Below are 16,355 nucleotides of genomic sequence, written 5' to 3'. Positions count from 1 at the left end.
GTGAGGGCCTGTCCACTGAGCAGTCGCAGGCAGGGATGTAACAGTACCCTCCCTTTAAAGCCCCCCCCCAGCCTATTATGGTAAGGGTGGAAGTCAAGTCCGATGCCAATTGGGAATCTTGAAGATGCAAACACCAATCTTAAAGGTTGCAAGGGGAGAAGAAAGGACAAGCAACATTGTTGAGGACTTGACATAGACACACGAAAGCAAAGAAAGTCCAAGTAATCAATATTATCCTGAGGAACAGGAAGCATTGACAGTCTCTGTTGAAGATGACACTTCTAGAAGCAGAGTAGGCAGAAATTAGTCTTCTGAGGACAGCGCACACAGGCCACCGAGAATCGGGTACCTGGATAAAGTTCAAAAGCGCTTTGGTGAAGTGCAAGAGTTCATTTGAAGTGTGGTACCAATGGTGAAAACTTGTCAAAGATGAGAAGGTCTTTTGCTGAAGACTAGCATAGAAGAAAATTGTAAGTGAAGAAAGTTCCATTTATTAGCTTCAATTCTTTAAGAGGACAAGCGGTAGGATGACTCCTCTAAGTTGAAGAAGGAAGATGAATGACTCTCAAGAAGCTACATGTAATGGAGGCTCCAGTATGGTAAAGGCTTGAAGTCTACACACAACACAACGAGACTTCAAGTAGGCTGATGATGCAACGTATCGGATCTCCCAGGTCAGTGGATGGGAGAATACCTCTTGGGATAGAGGCATGGAGCCTGTAAAGATTTTGAGGCTCAAGGTAGCAAAACCCCAGCAAGCAAGGTAGACGACAGGGAAGACCTGGATCTTCAAGACACTTATGCTCACATTCCAATATTCCCTCCTCATCACAAGTATCTGCGCGTCATGGTGGCTCATCAACATTTCCAGTACAGAGTACTACCATTCGGACTTGCCTCTGCTCCCAGAGTATTCACCAAATGTCTGGCAGTAATAGCAGCACACTTACACAAGGAAAGTGTCCATGTCTTTCCCTATTTAGACGACTGGCTCATAAGAAGTTAATCTCAACAAGGAGCTCTGGCTTCTCTCAGTCGAACAATTACTCTACTTCACTCCATGGGTTTTCTCATCAATTATCAAAAGTCCCATCTCATTCCATCTCACCTGCTTCAATTCATTGGAGCAGAATTGAACACCATCCTCTCAAAGGCCATTCTACCCGAGGATCAGGCAGAGACACTTTCCCTATTGGAAAACTCGCTACATTCAAAGAAACAAGCAACAGCTCATCAGTTTCTAACCTCACTAGGCCACATGGCCTCCACAGTGCATGTTACTCCTATGGCACGGATAGCCATGAGGGTAACTCAAACCACTTTTAAAAAAACCCAACCTGGACCTAAAAGACCCCAACAACTACCGCCCAATAGCTAATCTCCCTATCATAGCTAAGATTATGGAAAAGCTTGTGAACTCCCAACTATCGGACTTCATTGAAGATAACAAACTGCTTTCCACCTCACAACATGGATTCCGCAAAAATCGCGGCACAGAATCCCTACTTACATCCCTAACAGACCTCCTCATCCTAGGTACAGACAAAGGACAATCATTTCTGCTGGTCCTTCTGGACCTTTCAGCAGCTTTCGATACCGTAAACCACACGATCCTCATTAAACAGTTAGCTGCTATAGGAATCTCTGGCTTAGCGCTCTCCTGGTTCAAATCATTTCTAACCAACAGAGGCTACAAGGTAAAAATCCAGAACAAAGAATCATCACGCCACGACTCGACCGTCGGAGTCCCACAAGGTTCCTCTTTATCCCCTACACTCTTTAATATTTACCTCCTTCCACTATGCCAACTCCTCACCAACCTCAACTTAATACACTTTCTCTATGCGGACGACATCCAGATCCTGATCCCTATCAAAGAATCATACTCAAAAACCCTCGAATTCTGGGAATCCTGCCACCTAGAAATTAAAAGCCTCTTCAAAAGCCTTAATCTGGTACTAAACTCATCTAAAACTGAAGTCCTACTCATAACTCCCGATAATAAACCCACAGTCTGTCTCCCAACCAACCTACAAACCACTCATGTAAGGGATCTAGGTGTGCTAATCGACAATAAATTGAACTTCAAAGCCCACATCAACAAAACAACCAAAGACTGCTTCTATAAACTGCAAGTTTTAAAAAGGATAAGACCACTCTTCCACGCCAAAGACTTCAGAACCATTCTCCAAGCCCTCATCTTCTCCAAATTAGACTACTGCAACGCGACTCTTCTTGGCCTCCCCTCCTCATATACAAAACCGCTCCAAATGGTCCAAAACGCAGCAGCACGTCTACTAACAAACACCAGAAAAAGAGACCACATCTCTCCAGTCCTTCAAGCCCTCCACTGGTTACCAATCCACTTCAGAGTAATTTACAAATCCATCACATTATTATACAAAATCATTCACCAATACACCATAATCGACCTACAAATTCCTCCCCGTGTTCACAAATCAACAAGACCGACTAGGGAAGCCTACACAGGATGCCTCCTTGTTCCACCCGTAAAAACTACTAATCACAGAACCTTGAGAGACCGAGCCCTTTCCACAGCAGGCCCTCCGCTATGGAACTCTATCCCACCAGATCTCAGAAATGAACCGTGCCTCTTAACGTTTAGGAAAAGACTTAAGACATGGCTTTTCAGGCAAGCCTTCCCGAACTCCACCTAACAAGATCCATCAATAATTCCTATGCTAAGTAGCTGTATATAGTGGACTCCATATTTATTTTGTTCTCTTGTATATATAGTGGACTCCTTATTTACATTGTACACTTGTATATAATTATCCTCCTCTATCTCTTTTATTTCTTACAATCCCAGTTCATTAGCCCTTGTTAATTGTAACTGCTTCTCTTCTCCACGTTTATTTATGTTTTTGGTTATATTTTTGCACCCCTGTTTTCTGTAAACCGACATGATGAGAACGAGTTCTTGAATGCCGGTATAAAAAAACCTTAAATAAATAAATAAATAAAAATATAAATAACTCAATGGACATTAAGATCACAATGGATCCAAGCCACTCAACCACTATATTCTCCAATTCAAGTAACCCACCAGCTATGTTCCTCTCTACTTTGGTGGGCGAACATGGACAATTTGCGCAAAGGCCTACCCTTCCAACAACCACACAAATAACGTTAACTACAGACGCATCCACTTAGGGTTGGGGAGCTCACATAAACAATCTCCAAACCCAAGGTATCTGGACAAAACTCGAAGCAACATTTCAAATCAATTTCCTGGAGCTTCGAGCTATACGTTATGCACTGCATGCGTTCAAGGACTGCCTTTCACACAAGACTGTTCTGATCCAAATGGACAACATAGTAGCCATGTGGTACATCAACAAACAGAGAGGTACGGGCTCATATCTCCTTTGTCAAGAAGCTGCACAGATTTGGGACTGGACCCTAACACACTCAATGTTTCTCCGGGCCACTTATCTGGCAGGCATTCACAATGTAGTGGCGGATCGACTCAGTCGTCAGTTGGTACCACACGAGTGGTCCCTGGATCCCTTAATAGCGACCAGGATATTTCAAAGTTGGGGACCACCAACAATAGACCTCTTTGCGTCACACCTGAATCACAAAGTGGACAGATTCTGTTATCTACACAAACAGAAAAACCAGCCAGCCAAGGACGCCTTTGCTACCCTTGGAACTCAGGCCTTCTATACGCGTATCCTCCGATACCACTCATAACCAATACGCTAGTGAAGTTACAACAAGACAAGGGGTCCATGATACTCATAGCCCCGTATTGGCCTCGACAAGCATGGTTTCCCACACTTCTAGACCTCTCGATCAGGGATCCCATTCGCCTGGGTATAGCTCCCACTCTCATAACTTATGATCAGGGTCGGTTGCGCCATCCCAACCTTCAATCCCTATCCCTGACAGCATGAATGTTGAAAGCTTGATTTTACAACCACTCAATCTTTCAACCAATGTATCTCAAGTGCTTATAGCTTCACGTAAACCTTCAACACGTAATAACTATTCTTCGAAATGGAAAAGGTTTACTTTGTGGTGCAGACAAAAGAGTATAGATCCTTTCACCTGCCCCACAACTTCTCTACTAGACTACTTATGCCATCTTTCAGACTCTGGTCTCCAGACTTCATCTGTAAGAGTCCATTTATGTGCAATCTCAGCTTACCATAACAGGATGGGAGATGCACCAATATCCATACAAACTCTTGTCAGGAGGTTTATGAGAGATTTAACTCAACTTAAACCACCAATTCGGCCACCAGTCACAGAATGGGACCTGAATCTGGTCTTAACAAGACTCATGCATTCTCCTTTCGAACCCATGTATTCCTGTGATTTTAAATTTCTCACATGGAAGACTATCTTCCTTATAGCCATTACATCGGCTAGACGGGTTAGTGAGTTACAAGCACTTATAGAAACATAGAAATGACGGCAGAAGAAGACCAAACGGCCCATCCAGTCTGCCCAGCAAGCTACGCACTTTATCCATTTTTTTCCCCTTTTTTTCTCTCCCACCTGTTACTATTGGCTTCCAGTACCCTCCAGCCCCAATTCCCCTCCACCCCACCACCAATTTAGAGAGCAGCGCCGTATCTGCATCCAAGTGAAAGTCCAGCTCAATTAGGGGTAGCAACCGCTGTAACAAGCAGGCCACACCCTTACCCCATACTCTTACCCACCCCTGTTTTTATTTTTTGTTTGTTTTTTTGTTTTTTGTTTTTTTTTGGAGATAGCAGCCCTCTATCCTTCCGCTCCGTGAAGGTGGAACACCAACTACTGGCCACTGGCATCCCGCTCCGTGAATGCCTCTGTGGCTACTGCCGCTCCGTGCAGTGTTTGAATGCCTCTGTGGCTACTGCCGCTCCGTGCAGTGTTTTGCTGCCTTCTCTTTATTCACGCCCTCTAGACTTGATGGATTCACAGTGTTTATCCCATGCCCCCTTGAAGTCGTTCACAGTTTTAGACTTCACCACTTCCTCTGGAAGGGCATTCCAGGCATCCACCACCCTTTCTGTGAAGAAATACTTCCTGACATTGGTTCTTAGTCTTCCTCCCTGGAGCCTCAGCTCGTGACCTCTGGTTCTGCTGATTTTTTTCTGACGGAAAAGGTTTGTCGTTGTCTTTGGATCGTTCAAGTTTTTCAAGTATCTGAAAGTCTGAATCATATCACCCCTGCTCCTCCTTTCCTCCAGGGAGTACATATTTAGATTGTTCAATCTCTCCTCGTATGTCATCCGATGAAGACCCTCCACCTTCCTGGTCGCCCTTCTCTGTACCGCTTCCATCTTGTCCTTGTCTCTTTGTAGATACGGTCTCCAGAACTGAACACAGTACTCCAGGTGAGGCCTCACCAAGGACCTGTACAAGGGGATAATCACTTCCCTTTTCTTACTCGATATTCCTCTCTCTATGCAGCCCAGCATTCTTCTGGCTTTTGCTATCGCCTTGTCGCATTGTTTCGCAGACTTCATATCATTAGACACTATCACCCCAAGGTCTCTCTCCTGCTCCGTGCACATCAGCCCTTCTCCCCCCCATCGAATACAGTTCATTTGGATTTCCACTCCCCATATGCATGACTCTGCACTTCTTGGCATTGAATCTCAGCTGCCATATCTTCGACCACTCTTCCAGCTTCCTTAAATCCCGTCTCATTCTCTCCACTCCTTCCGGCGTGTCCACTCTGTTGCAGATCTTAGTGTCATCCGCAAAAAGACAAACCTTACCTTCTACCCCGTCCGCAATGTCGCTCACAAATATATTGAACAGGACCGGTCCCAACACCGATCCTTGTGGTACACCACTTGTCACGTTCTCACCCTATACAAAATTCTTACATGACAGAGTGGTTCTCCGAACACATCCAAAATTCCTCCCCAAGGTAGTTACGGAATTCCACTTGAACCAATCCATAGTTTTACCCACATTCTTTCCAAGGCCTCATTCACACCAAGGAGAACGAGCCTTACATACCTTGGACTGTAAGCGTGCACTAGCTTTTTACTTAGACCGCACTGCAGTCCATAGGAAATCCAATCAACTCTTTGTATCTTATGATCCAAACAAACTGGGTAAAGCAGTGGGTAAACATACTCTATCCAATTGGCTAGCAGATTGCATACAGTTTTGCTATGAAAAAGCAGGCCTTCCTCTCCAAGGGCGAGTAAAGGCGCATTCAGTAAGAGCAATGTCAACCTCAGTAGCACACTATCGTTGAGTGCCAATTCTTGACATATGTAAAGCAGCAACATGGAGTTCTCTTCACACCTTTGCAGCTCATTACTGTTTGGACAAACAAGGACGACATGATTCATCCTATGGACAATCTGTCTTAAAGACCTTGTTTCCAGTTTAATCCCAACTCCTTCTACATCCAATCTGCTGTGATCTTCGGCTGCCTCATTTTCAACAACAATACTTAACTGTTACTTCACTACAAAATGACTCAGCCTCTAGCTTGCTAATCACCCATATGTGAGGACTAGCATCCTGCTTGTCCTGGGATAAAGCAAAATTGCTTACCTTGTAATAGGTGTTATCCCAGGACAGCAGGATGTAGTCCTCACGAAACCCACCCACCACCCCGCGGAGTTGGGTCCAATACGTTTTATTATTTTATTTTTGCTAAAGCTTATTGCTACATACGAGACTGAAGAGAGACCCCTGTGGCAGAGAATATCATGGCATGCTCAGTGACCTCACAGGGCCAGTCAAGTTTCTAGAAACTTTGACAGAAAGATTTCCGTATCAGGGCTCCATCAGTGATGTCACCCATATGTGAGGACTACATCCTGCTGTCCTGGGATAACACCTATTACAAGGTAAGCAATTTTGCTTTCTTTCCCCCAGAAGCTTCTTTTTTATCCAACTAGATTTTACCTGGATAAGGGGCTGAATATTGCAAACTCTGCCATTTAAACGGATAACATTGTCAAGTAAAAGTTTTGAATATTGATCTCTGTGCTTTTAGTTTTATTGTGAGACACTGTCATTTGGTTATATGTGTATTGCTATGTACTTGTCAGCTTGTTTTATTCTGCTAAGCTCTGCTAAGAACCTAAACATGAATTGGTGGAATATAAGAGTTTTGAAATGAAATAAATAAAATGTCTAATGAAACCATAGAAAAATAAGGTAAAAACTGGAAATAACAATTTTCCCTTACTATAAGAAGAATTTGAATTTGAGAACAACATCTATTTCAAAAATTCACTTTTATATTTTTGTAATGTGGAAATCTGCCTTGTAATATTACTGCTCTTACTCGTACAGCAGTTTCTCCCAGGACAAGCAGGATGGTAGTCCTCACATATGGGTGACATCATCAGGATGGAGCCTATCATGGAACACTTTTGTCAAAGTTTCTAGCACTTTTACTTGGCACACTGAGCATGCCCAGCATGCCATCAACCCTGCATCCAGCAGGGATCCCCCTTAGTCTCTTTTTTTTCCACGCGGCAGTAGCCACGTGGGTTGAGGAGCTCTTACACATATTCCTGGCAGGAATTTCCTCACAGAACGTTTTCCAAAAATTTTGACAAATTTCACCCCATCCGGGGTCCCCCTATCAACTGTAACAAGTATGGCGACGGGTTTTCGAAGGTGCCCCAACTGCCACGAACAATGTCCATCACGGACCCACATCAGGTATGTGTCTTGTGCTTGGGGGCTACCCACGACATTGCGATATGTACCACTTGTGCCCAAATGACCCCCTAAGGACCACCAGGCCCACTTAGAGAAAATGGAGCTTCTGTTCCAAACTATGCAGCCTTCTCTGCCGAAATCCTCAACGTCATTGGCGCCTTCGCCTTCAACTCCTCCGGCCAGACACTGGTGATTCTCGATCGGTGGGATCCCTCTCGAAGGCGTCTACCTCTTCATCCTCGGTACTGGAGAAAGACCAGGCCGAGCACCATGAAAAGCACCGACATTGCCATCGGAAGGCTCCTTCCGCTGGTCAAAGCAAAGCCTCAACGTCGGCATCGACAGAGCCACTGAAGAAGAAGGCCCGCACAGAGGAGCATCCATCCTCCTCCATTCCCAGGACATCGAGGCGTACCCCACCTTCAGCGGTGCTGGGAGCTGAGACTCCACTCTCACCGGTGGACCCTCCAGCGATGCCTATGCAGCCTCCAACTCCAGAACTGGTCTTCCAAACCCCAGCTTTCCGCGAGGAATTGAAGCAGATGGTTCAAGAGGCAGTCATCGAAGCACTCAAGGTCTTCGCTTCCATCGATACTGGCACCAATCTCAGACACGGATCCGATGCCTGCGGTGCTGGCTCCATTACTGGACAAGGCTGGATACGCTCATCTGCACACACTTCCACCGGTGCCTCCGAAAACGCGATCTGTCCAGCTGTCTCACCATTCCGTTGTAGTGGAGTCTGCTCAGAAGAAGGCAAGAAGGCCTCGGCCCCATTCTTCTACACCTCCTGGGAAAGAGCAGAGGTTTCTTGACGCCTTGGGACGTAGGGTATTCCATGGCTCCATGCTGATTTCGCGTTATAGGGGCCTACCAGCTATATATGACACAGTACACAGAAGTCTCTTCAAGCTGCTGCAAGACTTTTCTGAATCCCTTCCAGAGAAATTTCAGGAACAGCTGAACTCCATCCTCAAAAAAGGTCTTGATGCTGGGAAGCACGAGGTCTGAACTGCATATGACATCTTTGACACTGCTTCTAGAGTGTCTGCAGCGGGAATAAGTGCCAGAAGATGGGCATGGCTAAAGTCATCAGATTTATGGCCGGAAGTTCAGGAGAGGTTGGTGGACCTCCCCTGTACAGGCAATAATTTATTCGGGGATAAAATACAGGAGACTGTCGCACAACTCGAGGACCACCATAAGACATTGCGCCAGCTCTCTGCTGTACCCTCTGATTTTCCCTCTACTTCTAAACAGCTGTTCAGAAGAGAGACCACGAGGACAACCTATAAAGCTTGTAGGTATTATCATCCCCCATCTCGCACTCGCCCAACCAGGCCATACCAGAAGGGTCAAGCCCGTCAATCCAGACCTCAAAAAACCCAGACAGCTCCGCAGCCTGGCCCTGCTTTGGGGTTTTGACTCCCTGCTAGAAAGAAAGTGTCAACTTCCACCTTTACCATCTCTGCCAGTGGGTGGCCGCTTGTTCCATTTCTCCAATACATGGCGCACAATCACTACAGATCAATGGATTCTCTCGGTAGTAGCTCAAGGTTACCATCTTCCTTTCAATACCATCGGACTCCCCTCCTCGTCCGGGGTGGGGATTAACTGACCACTCACCACTTCTGGAGGAGGAACTAACAACCCTTCTCCGATCCAATACCATAGAACCAGTATCCACTCTACAGCAGGGAAAAGGGTTCTATTCTTGATATTTTGTAATACCAAAAAAATCAAGAGGCATTCGACCAATCTTGGATCTTCGTGCCTTAAACAAACATCTGCAAAAGGAAAAGTTCAGAATGGTAACCTTATGCTCCCTACTCCCTCTTCTCCAAAAGGGAGATTGGCTTTGCTTTCTAGACCTACAAGACGCATATACTCATATAGCGATTACACCGTCTCACTGAAAATACCTCTGTTTCCTAGTCAGACACCGTCACTTTCAGTACCGGGTCCTACCATTCCGCCTAGCATCAGCACCTCGAGTCTTTACGAAATGCCTGGCAGTAGTAGCAGCATACTTAAGACGACAAAGCATCCACATCTACCCCTACTTAGATGTCTGGTTGCTAAGGGCACCGTCCAAAAAGGCAGTTCTAAATTACCTTCATCTAACCCTACAGCTACTACTGTCATTGGGATTTCTCATTAACTATCCGAAATCCAATCTGACTCCTTCACAGATCCTCTCCTTCATTGGAGCGGATTTAAACACCATACAGGCAAAAGTTTTTCTCCCAAGGGATCGTGCACACACGCTCGCAACCCTTGAGAAACTAGTACAGACTCGTCGATCCATAACAGCTCATCATTTTCTAACTTTGTTGGGTCACATGGCATCCTCAGTTCATGTTACTCCAATGGCTCGTCTAGCCATGAGAGTAACACAATGGACCCTAAAGTCCCAGTGGTCTCAGGCCCACCATCCAATGTTCAGCATTGTCCACGTCACCAGGCAACTTCATCTCTCGCTAGCTTGGTGGATTCAGGAGTCCAATCTTCTCAGGGACCTACCCTTTCAGTCTCCAGAACCTCAAATAACACTGACCACAGATGCTTCCAACCTAGATTGGGGAGCCCATGTCAACAACCTGCAAACTCAGGGAACCTGGTCTGCAGCAGAATCGCGCAACAGCAAATAAATTTTCTGGAGCTCAGGGCAATAAGGTATGCCCTAATGGCCTTCCAGGATTGCCTATCCAACAAGACAATCCTAGTCCAAACAGACAACCAGGTAGCGATGTGGTACATCAACAAACAGGGTGGAACGGGTTTGTACTTGCTATGTCAGGAAGTAGCACAGATATGGGCCTGGTTTCTCTCTCACTCCATGTTCCTGAGAGCAACTTACCTGGCAGGCGTGGATAATGTGATTGCGGACAAGTTGAATTGGACCTTTCATCCCACGAATGGTCCCTAAATCCCACGGTAGCAGAGAAAATCTTCCAGCGGTGGGGCTATCCACACACAGATCTCTTTGCGTCAATTCACAACCACAAAGTGGAAAACCTCTGCTCACTACATCGCAGTTCCAGGATACCCCCAAGGGATGCTTTCGCCATCTCATGGTCAAAGGGTCTCCTGTATGCTTACCCTCCACTTCCACTCATCAGCAAGACTCTCATGAAGTTACGACAAGACAAGGGCTTAATGATTCTCATAGTCCCTTACTGGCTGCGTCAGGTGTGGTTTCCCATCCTTCACGACCTCTCAGTACATCCGCAAATTTGCCTGGGAGCAGATCCATCTCTGATAACGCAGAACAACGGACAACTGTGTCATCCGAACCTCCAGGCCCTGTCCCTGACAGCATGGATGTTGAAAGGTTAATCCTACAATCTCTAAACCTCTCGGACACTGTATCCCGAGTCCTCGTAGCTTCACGGAAGCCTTCTATTAGAAAATCTTATCGTTCCAAATGTAAAAGATTTTCCTTCTGGTGTATGTCAAAGGAGATAGATCCTTTTACCTGCCCCACAGCGAAGTTTCTAGACTATCTCTGGTACCTATAGGAGTCTGATCTACAAACTTCCTCCATTAGAGTCCATATCAGTGCCATAGCCGCTTACCACAAGGGATTAGGGGATGTCTCCATATCAACACAACATCTAAAGCCCCCACTTCGTCCTTCATTCCCTGCTTGGGACCTCAATGTTGTATTAGCACAGCTCATGAAACCTCCGTTTGAGCCTCTGCACTCCTGCGAGCTGCGTTATCTCACTTGGAAAGTGCTCTTTCTCCTAGCTATAACGTCAGCTCGCAGAGTCAGTGAGCTACAAGCGCTGGTAACATACCCACCTTACACAAAATTTCTCCATGATCGTGTGGTGCTTGCACTCATCCTAAATTTTTACCAAAGGTAGTATCTGAATTTCACTTAAATCAATCCATTATACTACCTACTTTCTTTCCAAAACCCCACTCACATCCAGGTGAGCGAGTGCTGCATTCCTTGGACTGCAAAAGTGCACTAGCCTTCTATTTGGAACACACTGTAGCCCATAGGAATTCCACGCAGCTGTTTGTCTCCTTCGATAAAACCAAACTGGGAGTTCCGGTGGGTATACAAACCCTATCCTCCTGGCTGGTGGACTGTATTTCCTTCTGCTACCAGCAAGCAGGCCTTCCACTACAGGAAGGTATGAAAGCGCACTCTACCATGGCGACCTCAGTAGCGCTCTTTCGTTTGGTGCCTCTCACTGACATCTGTAGGGCTGCTACATGGAGTTCTCTCCATACCTTTGCAACTCATTATTTTCTGGACAAGACTGACAGACAAGATTCCATTTTTGGCCAGTCTGTTTTGTGCAATTTATTCTCAGTGTAGTAACCCAACTTACTTCCAGCGACCCACTGGAATATCAGGCTGCCCTCTTAACCAAACCCACCCCTGTTGTTGTGCCTGTTGCACGTCATTGGGTGCTTTTGGTACATTTACTCGGGCATCCTCAGCTCGCTATTCACCCATATGTGAGGACTACCATCCTGCTTGTCCTGGGAGAAAGCAGAGTTGCTTACCTGTAACAGGTGTTCTCTCAGGACAGCAGGATGTTAGTCCTCACGAAACCCGCCCGCCACCCCGCGGAGTTGGATTCGCTTACGATTTATTATTTTATTTTTCGCTCGTACTTTTACTATAAACGAAACTGAGGGGGCACCCCAGCTGGATGCAGAGTTGATGTCATGCTGGGCATGCTCAGTGTGTCAAGTCAAAGTTCTAGAAACTTTGACAAAAGTTTTCTGTGATAGGCTCCATCCTGATGATGTCGCCCATATCGGAGGACTAACATCCTGCTGTGATGGGAGAACACCTGTTACAGGTAAGCAACTCTGCTATAATCAGACTGGCTGGGGTAGTTTATTGAATTAGTTTATTAAATTTTGGAATCCAGATACATTGCAAGTTTTGAGACGTAGATCAAAAGCAAAACATTCACAATTAAAAATCATATGCCTACAAGATAAAAATAACACAATCTTAAAAAATAAAGAAAAAGAATATTTAGACATGCTGCATCTTTTCACAGAGCTCCAACGGCATCTCCATAAGTTCGTCAATAAAAATCTTTATTTATAAAGGAAGCGAAAGGCAGGCAGCAACTTTGAAATGTTATCTTAGTATATTTTTCATATCCTTCGGTAATAGTAACAAAATCTTGTATTTTTAAACTTTCTTTCCACCACAGATCAAGACAACAATATTGCCAGTTGAATTTCCATTGATTAAGAGTGAGTTAGATGACAACGATATACAACTGCAAAAAGCAGAAAGTTCTTTGTTTTGGAATCATGAAGGTTAGAATTACATTTTGTTATATGTATGGTATATTTTTTATGTTTTAGTGGCTCAGTGTATCTGAATTTGAAGATTTAGTTTTGCTTCTATTTTGCTGTGCACAAGCAGAATATCAGCCATACAAGTGGGTGATGTCATTCCAATGGATGGAAAAAGCTCTCTGAGCTCAAAAAAGCCAAGAAGGATTTTCTGAGCATGTGTGGGCGTTCCTGCACAGCTGCTAATCATGCAAGTCTCCTTAGTCTTTTTCATCCACTCGAGTGACTGGATGAATCTGGTCTTTTTTCAAAATGATCATCATGTTTTTACCTCTTAGAACCTTATTTACTAAGCATTTTTCTATAGACACAGAATGGGAGAAAAGCCTTGTTCTCTGACATACCCAGATCAGTCCAGACTCCTGGGCTTTGCCTCCCTGCCAGCAGATGGAAACAAAGTTTCACTGACACTGTACATAACCCAGTGTGCCACCTGCAGTCCCTCAGTATTTCTCTGTCTCCAGCAGATGGTAGATGGTGTAAAACCTGCAGTTTGGAGAGAAAGAAAATATAATAAAATTTCTGGATCCTCCCAGGGGGTCATGAGGTCCTGGTGGGGCCAACCCCCCCTGGTTTGAGGTGGATGAGTAGGGGGTTGGTGACCCTTCTGATAGCTCGGTCTGGAGGTCCATGGGATGGACATCTTTTGGTCAAAATCCCTCATCCCCCACGAGACAGCAATGGAACCTGCTGGCAGTTCTGCACTGCAAGCCCAATAGAGCAGGGAAGTATCCCTTTTATACGGTTTCTCCTGGGCTGGATCGCTAAAGTTTGGCGAAAGGAGACGGATATAGCCAGTGGTCTGGCTGTTTTCTGATCTTTCATGCAAGGTGCACTTCTGGAACCAGAATCTCTGCACCAAAGGAAAGTATTGGTTTCTATGATTCTTTAATTGTTCTCAGAGTAAAAAAAAAAGAAAGAACTAGTTAAAAGGAATCTGTGCAGCATCAAGGTTCCGGGGGGGGGGGGGGGGGGCGGCTATCTTAGCAGCTAGGGGGAACTCAGCAATGGAGTTTTTCAGCAGCTTCTCTGCCTGTGGAGGAGACCGGGTGTTGGTTCTGGAGTGCTGAGGGTCTGTTCCCCTGCTTGCCATTAAGGTGCTGGTGGTGCTGCTGGTACGGGGAGAAACAGTGTGCATAGGTGGCAAAAGCGGCATGGCGTTGGGGGGTTTGCATCGAGCATGCCTGCACCGGTAGAACGAGCCTCACGGGTGATGGTCTAGCGCTGAGGCTTTCTCCATCAGTGCAGAAATGGAGCCATTTTCGATTCCCTAGCAACTTTGGTGGGAGAGGCAGGGGAATACCCTCCGCAATTATCGCCGGCAGTTCCTATCCCTGAGAGATGCAGTGAGATCTTCTGCTGGTTTTAATTTGTTTATGCATAAAACTTGTTTAGCGGAACAGGCAACGGGGTATGCTGGCTCTCGGCCCCAGCAGTCTCCATGAATTTTCGGCCAGTCAAGAGGCCTGAGCTGTTGCTCTTCAGGCCTTCAATGATTTTTTGTAATGGATGTTGAATGGATCCAGGCCTAAACGCGCTGAAGATGCAGGCTGGCTTTGCTTAGCCATGTGGTAGGCCACGGCAGCGATTCTTTTCCCGCGTGCATTGGTGTGTGTGTGCATTCTCGCCGTGTGGTGGTTGTATACGCATAGACCTGTGCATGCAAGGCCGTGGCCTAGATTTAAGTGCGTGCATCTATGACCTAGACTTGCACGTGTATTTGTGCAGGTACTTGAGTGCATATTTGTGCAGGTACTTGAGCACGTATTTGCACAGGTACTTGTGCGCATAAGGCTGTGACCTAAACTGGAGCACATATTTGCATGGATACGTTTGCACAAAAGACTGCAATCTAAACTTGAGTGCATATTTGCACAGCTACTTGTGCACATATAACCACAGCCTATACGAGCATGTATTTGCTCATGTACTTGTGTGCATACGATTGTGACCTAGTTTTGAGTGCATATTTGTGCGCTTCCTGGAGGGGTGTGTGTGTGTACATCTGGGTGGCATTGGTGTGCATGTAAGAGGCTGCCTAGAGCCAAAGTTCAGGAAAGCTAGGCGCCGGGGACAAACAGGTCCAAATGCCTTGCTATCTGTGAGGCTTGCCATCTGATAGCAATTCATTCCTCTCTCTCTTTTTGTGTCAGTGTTGTTTAGATGCCAAAGTGATTTGACTACTACAGCTTTTGCCCATGTTGGGACATCCCCTTGGCCTATGGTGTCTCTGGAGGGAAGTGAAGTGGGAGGCAAACCAATGGTCAGTTCTTCTCCTTCCTTGTTCCCAAGGGCAGAAGCTTCCCCGAGAGAGAGAGGATGGAGAGAGCAAGTTTGGGCCTATGGGCTCCAATATAGATCCATCCTCCTCCTCCTGGGTGGAATGTTTCCAGGGCCTGCAGATCTTTCTATAGGGGCGGCCAGTGAAGGTGAAGCAACCTACTATATAGAGATCATGTACTCGGGCCTCCCATTTGTCAGTCATGGTGGGCAAATGCTGCAGGGAGGCTGTTCCTGGTAATGTTAAGGGGATGTGGCTCATGAGACATCGGAGGATTACGATGAGGAATTGGCTTTCTCACCTGTAGAAGAGGGAGAAATTGTATATGATTGAGAGCTAGTTCAGACTCTGCTCAGATTTTTTCTGTTTTTCACAGAGATGTCTTGCTGAGTTTGTTGGCTTAGATCCTGAACACACTCGACGTGGCCTGAGTCTGTTGGCTCAGACCCTGAATACGCTTAGAGGTAGATTTTAAAAGCCATGCACGCACATGGATGCACCAATTTTATAACATGTGCGTGTCACTACGCGCATGTTATAAAATATGATACTCGTGCACACATGCGCGCCTGATTTTATATCGGGCGCGCATGTACAGGCTGGTTACGACTCGCGCGCGAGGGGGGTGATTTAAAAAAACACACATGGCGATGGAACAGCCTTTCCCCAGTTCCCTCCCAGTTAAGCATCCTGTTTCTTCCCCCCCCCCCCCATATCCAATTCAAGATATATTGGATTTAAAGAAGATAAATGTGGCTGTCAAGGTTCCCCATTTCTGCATGGAAACTCTGAGATCCAACTCTGAGGTCCATCATAGCAGCAGTGCGCAAGGGATAGTTCTTGACATCTCTTGCCTTGACAGAGGCATATCTGCACATAGCCATCAGGTTGGAGCACCAGAAATTCCTGAGGTTCATGGTCCTAAGGGAACATTTTCAGTTTCAAGCCCTTCCCTTCAGCTGGTACCATCAATGTGATGGTAGTGGAGGTGGCCGCATTGCAAAAGGAGGGTGTGTTGGTGCACTTGCATCTGGATGACTGGCTCATTTGTGCATAATCAGAGGACCTCTGT

At 45.9% G+C, this 16,355-nt stretch overlaps 1 protein-coding gene across 1 annotated transcript in view; it reads left to right on the top strand.

The window, feature by feature from the left end:
- The window catches only part of DNAH17 (dynein axonemal heavy chain 17), a 1,486,981-nt gene that overhangs the window by 301,111 nt on the left and 1,169,515 nt on the right, over positions 1–16,355 (top strand). The window contains exon 14 of the mRNA XM_029599137.1: positions 12,855–12,963. Coding sequence (XP_029454997.1) covers positions 12,855–12,963 — 109 coding nt within the window. The remainder of the gene's footprint in view (positions 1–12,854; positions 12,964–16,355) is intronic.

This window comes from Rhinatrema bivittatum, chromosome 4, assembly GCF_901001135.1.
Source record: "Rhinatrema bivittatum chromosome 4, aRhiBiv1.1, whole genome shotgun sequence".
NCBI classification, from domain to species: Eukaryota; Metazoa; Chordata; class Amphibia; order Gymnophiona; family Rhinatrematidae; genus Rhinatrema; species Rhinatrema bivittatum.
This window is presented reverse-complemented; position numbering and strand designations above follow the sequence as displayed.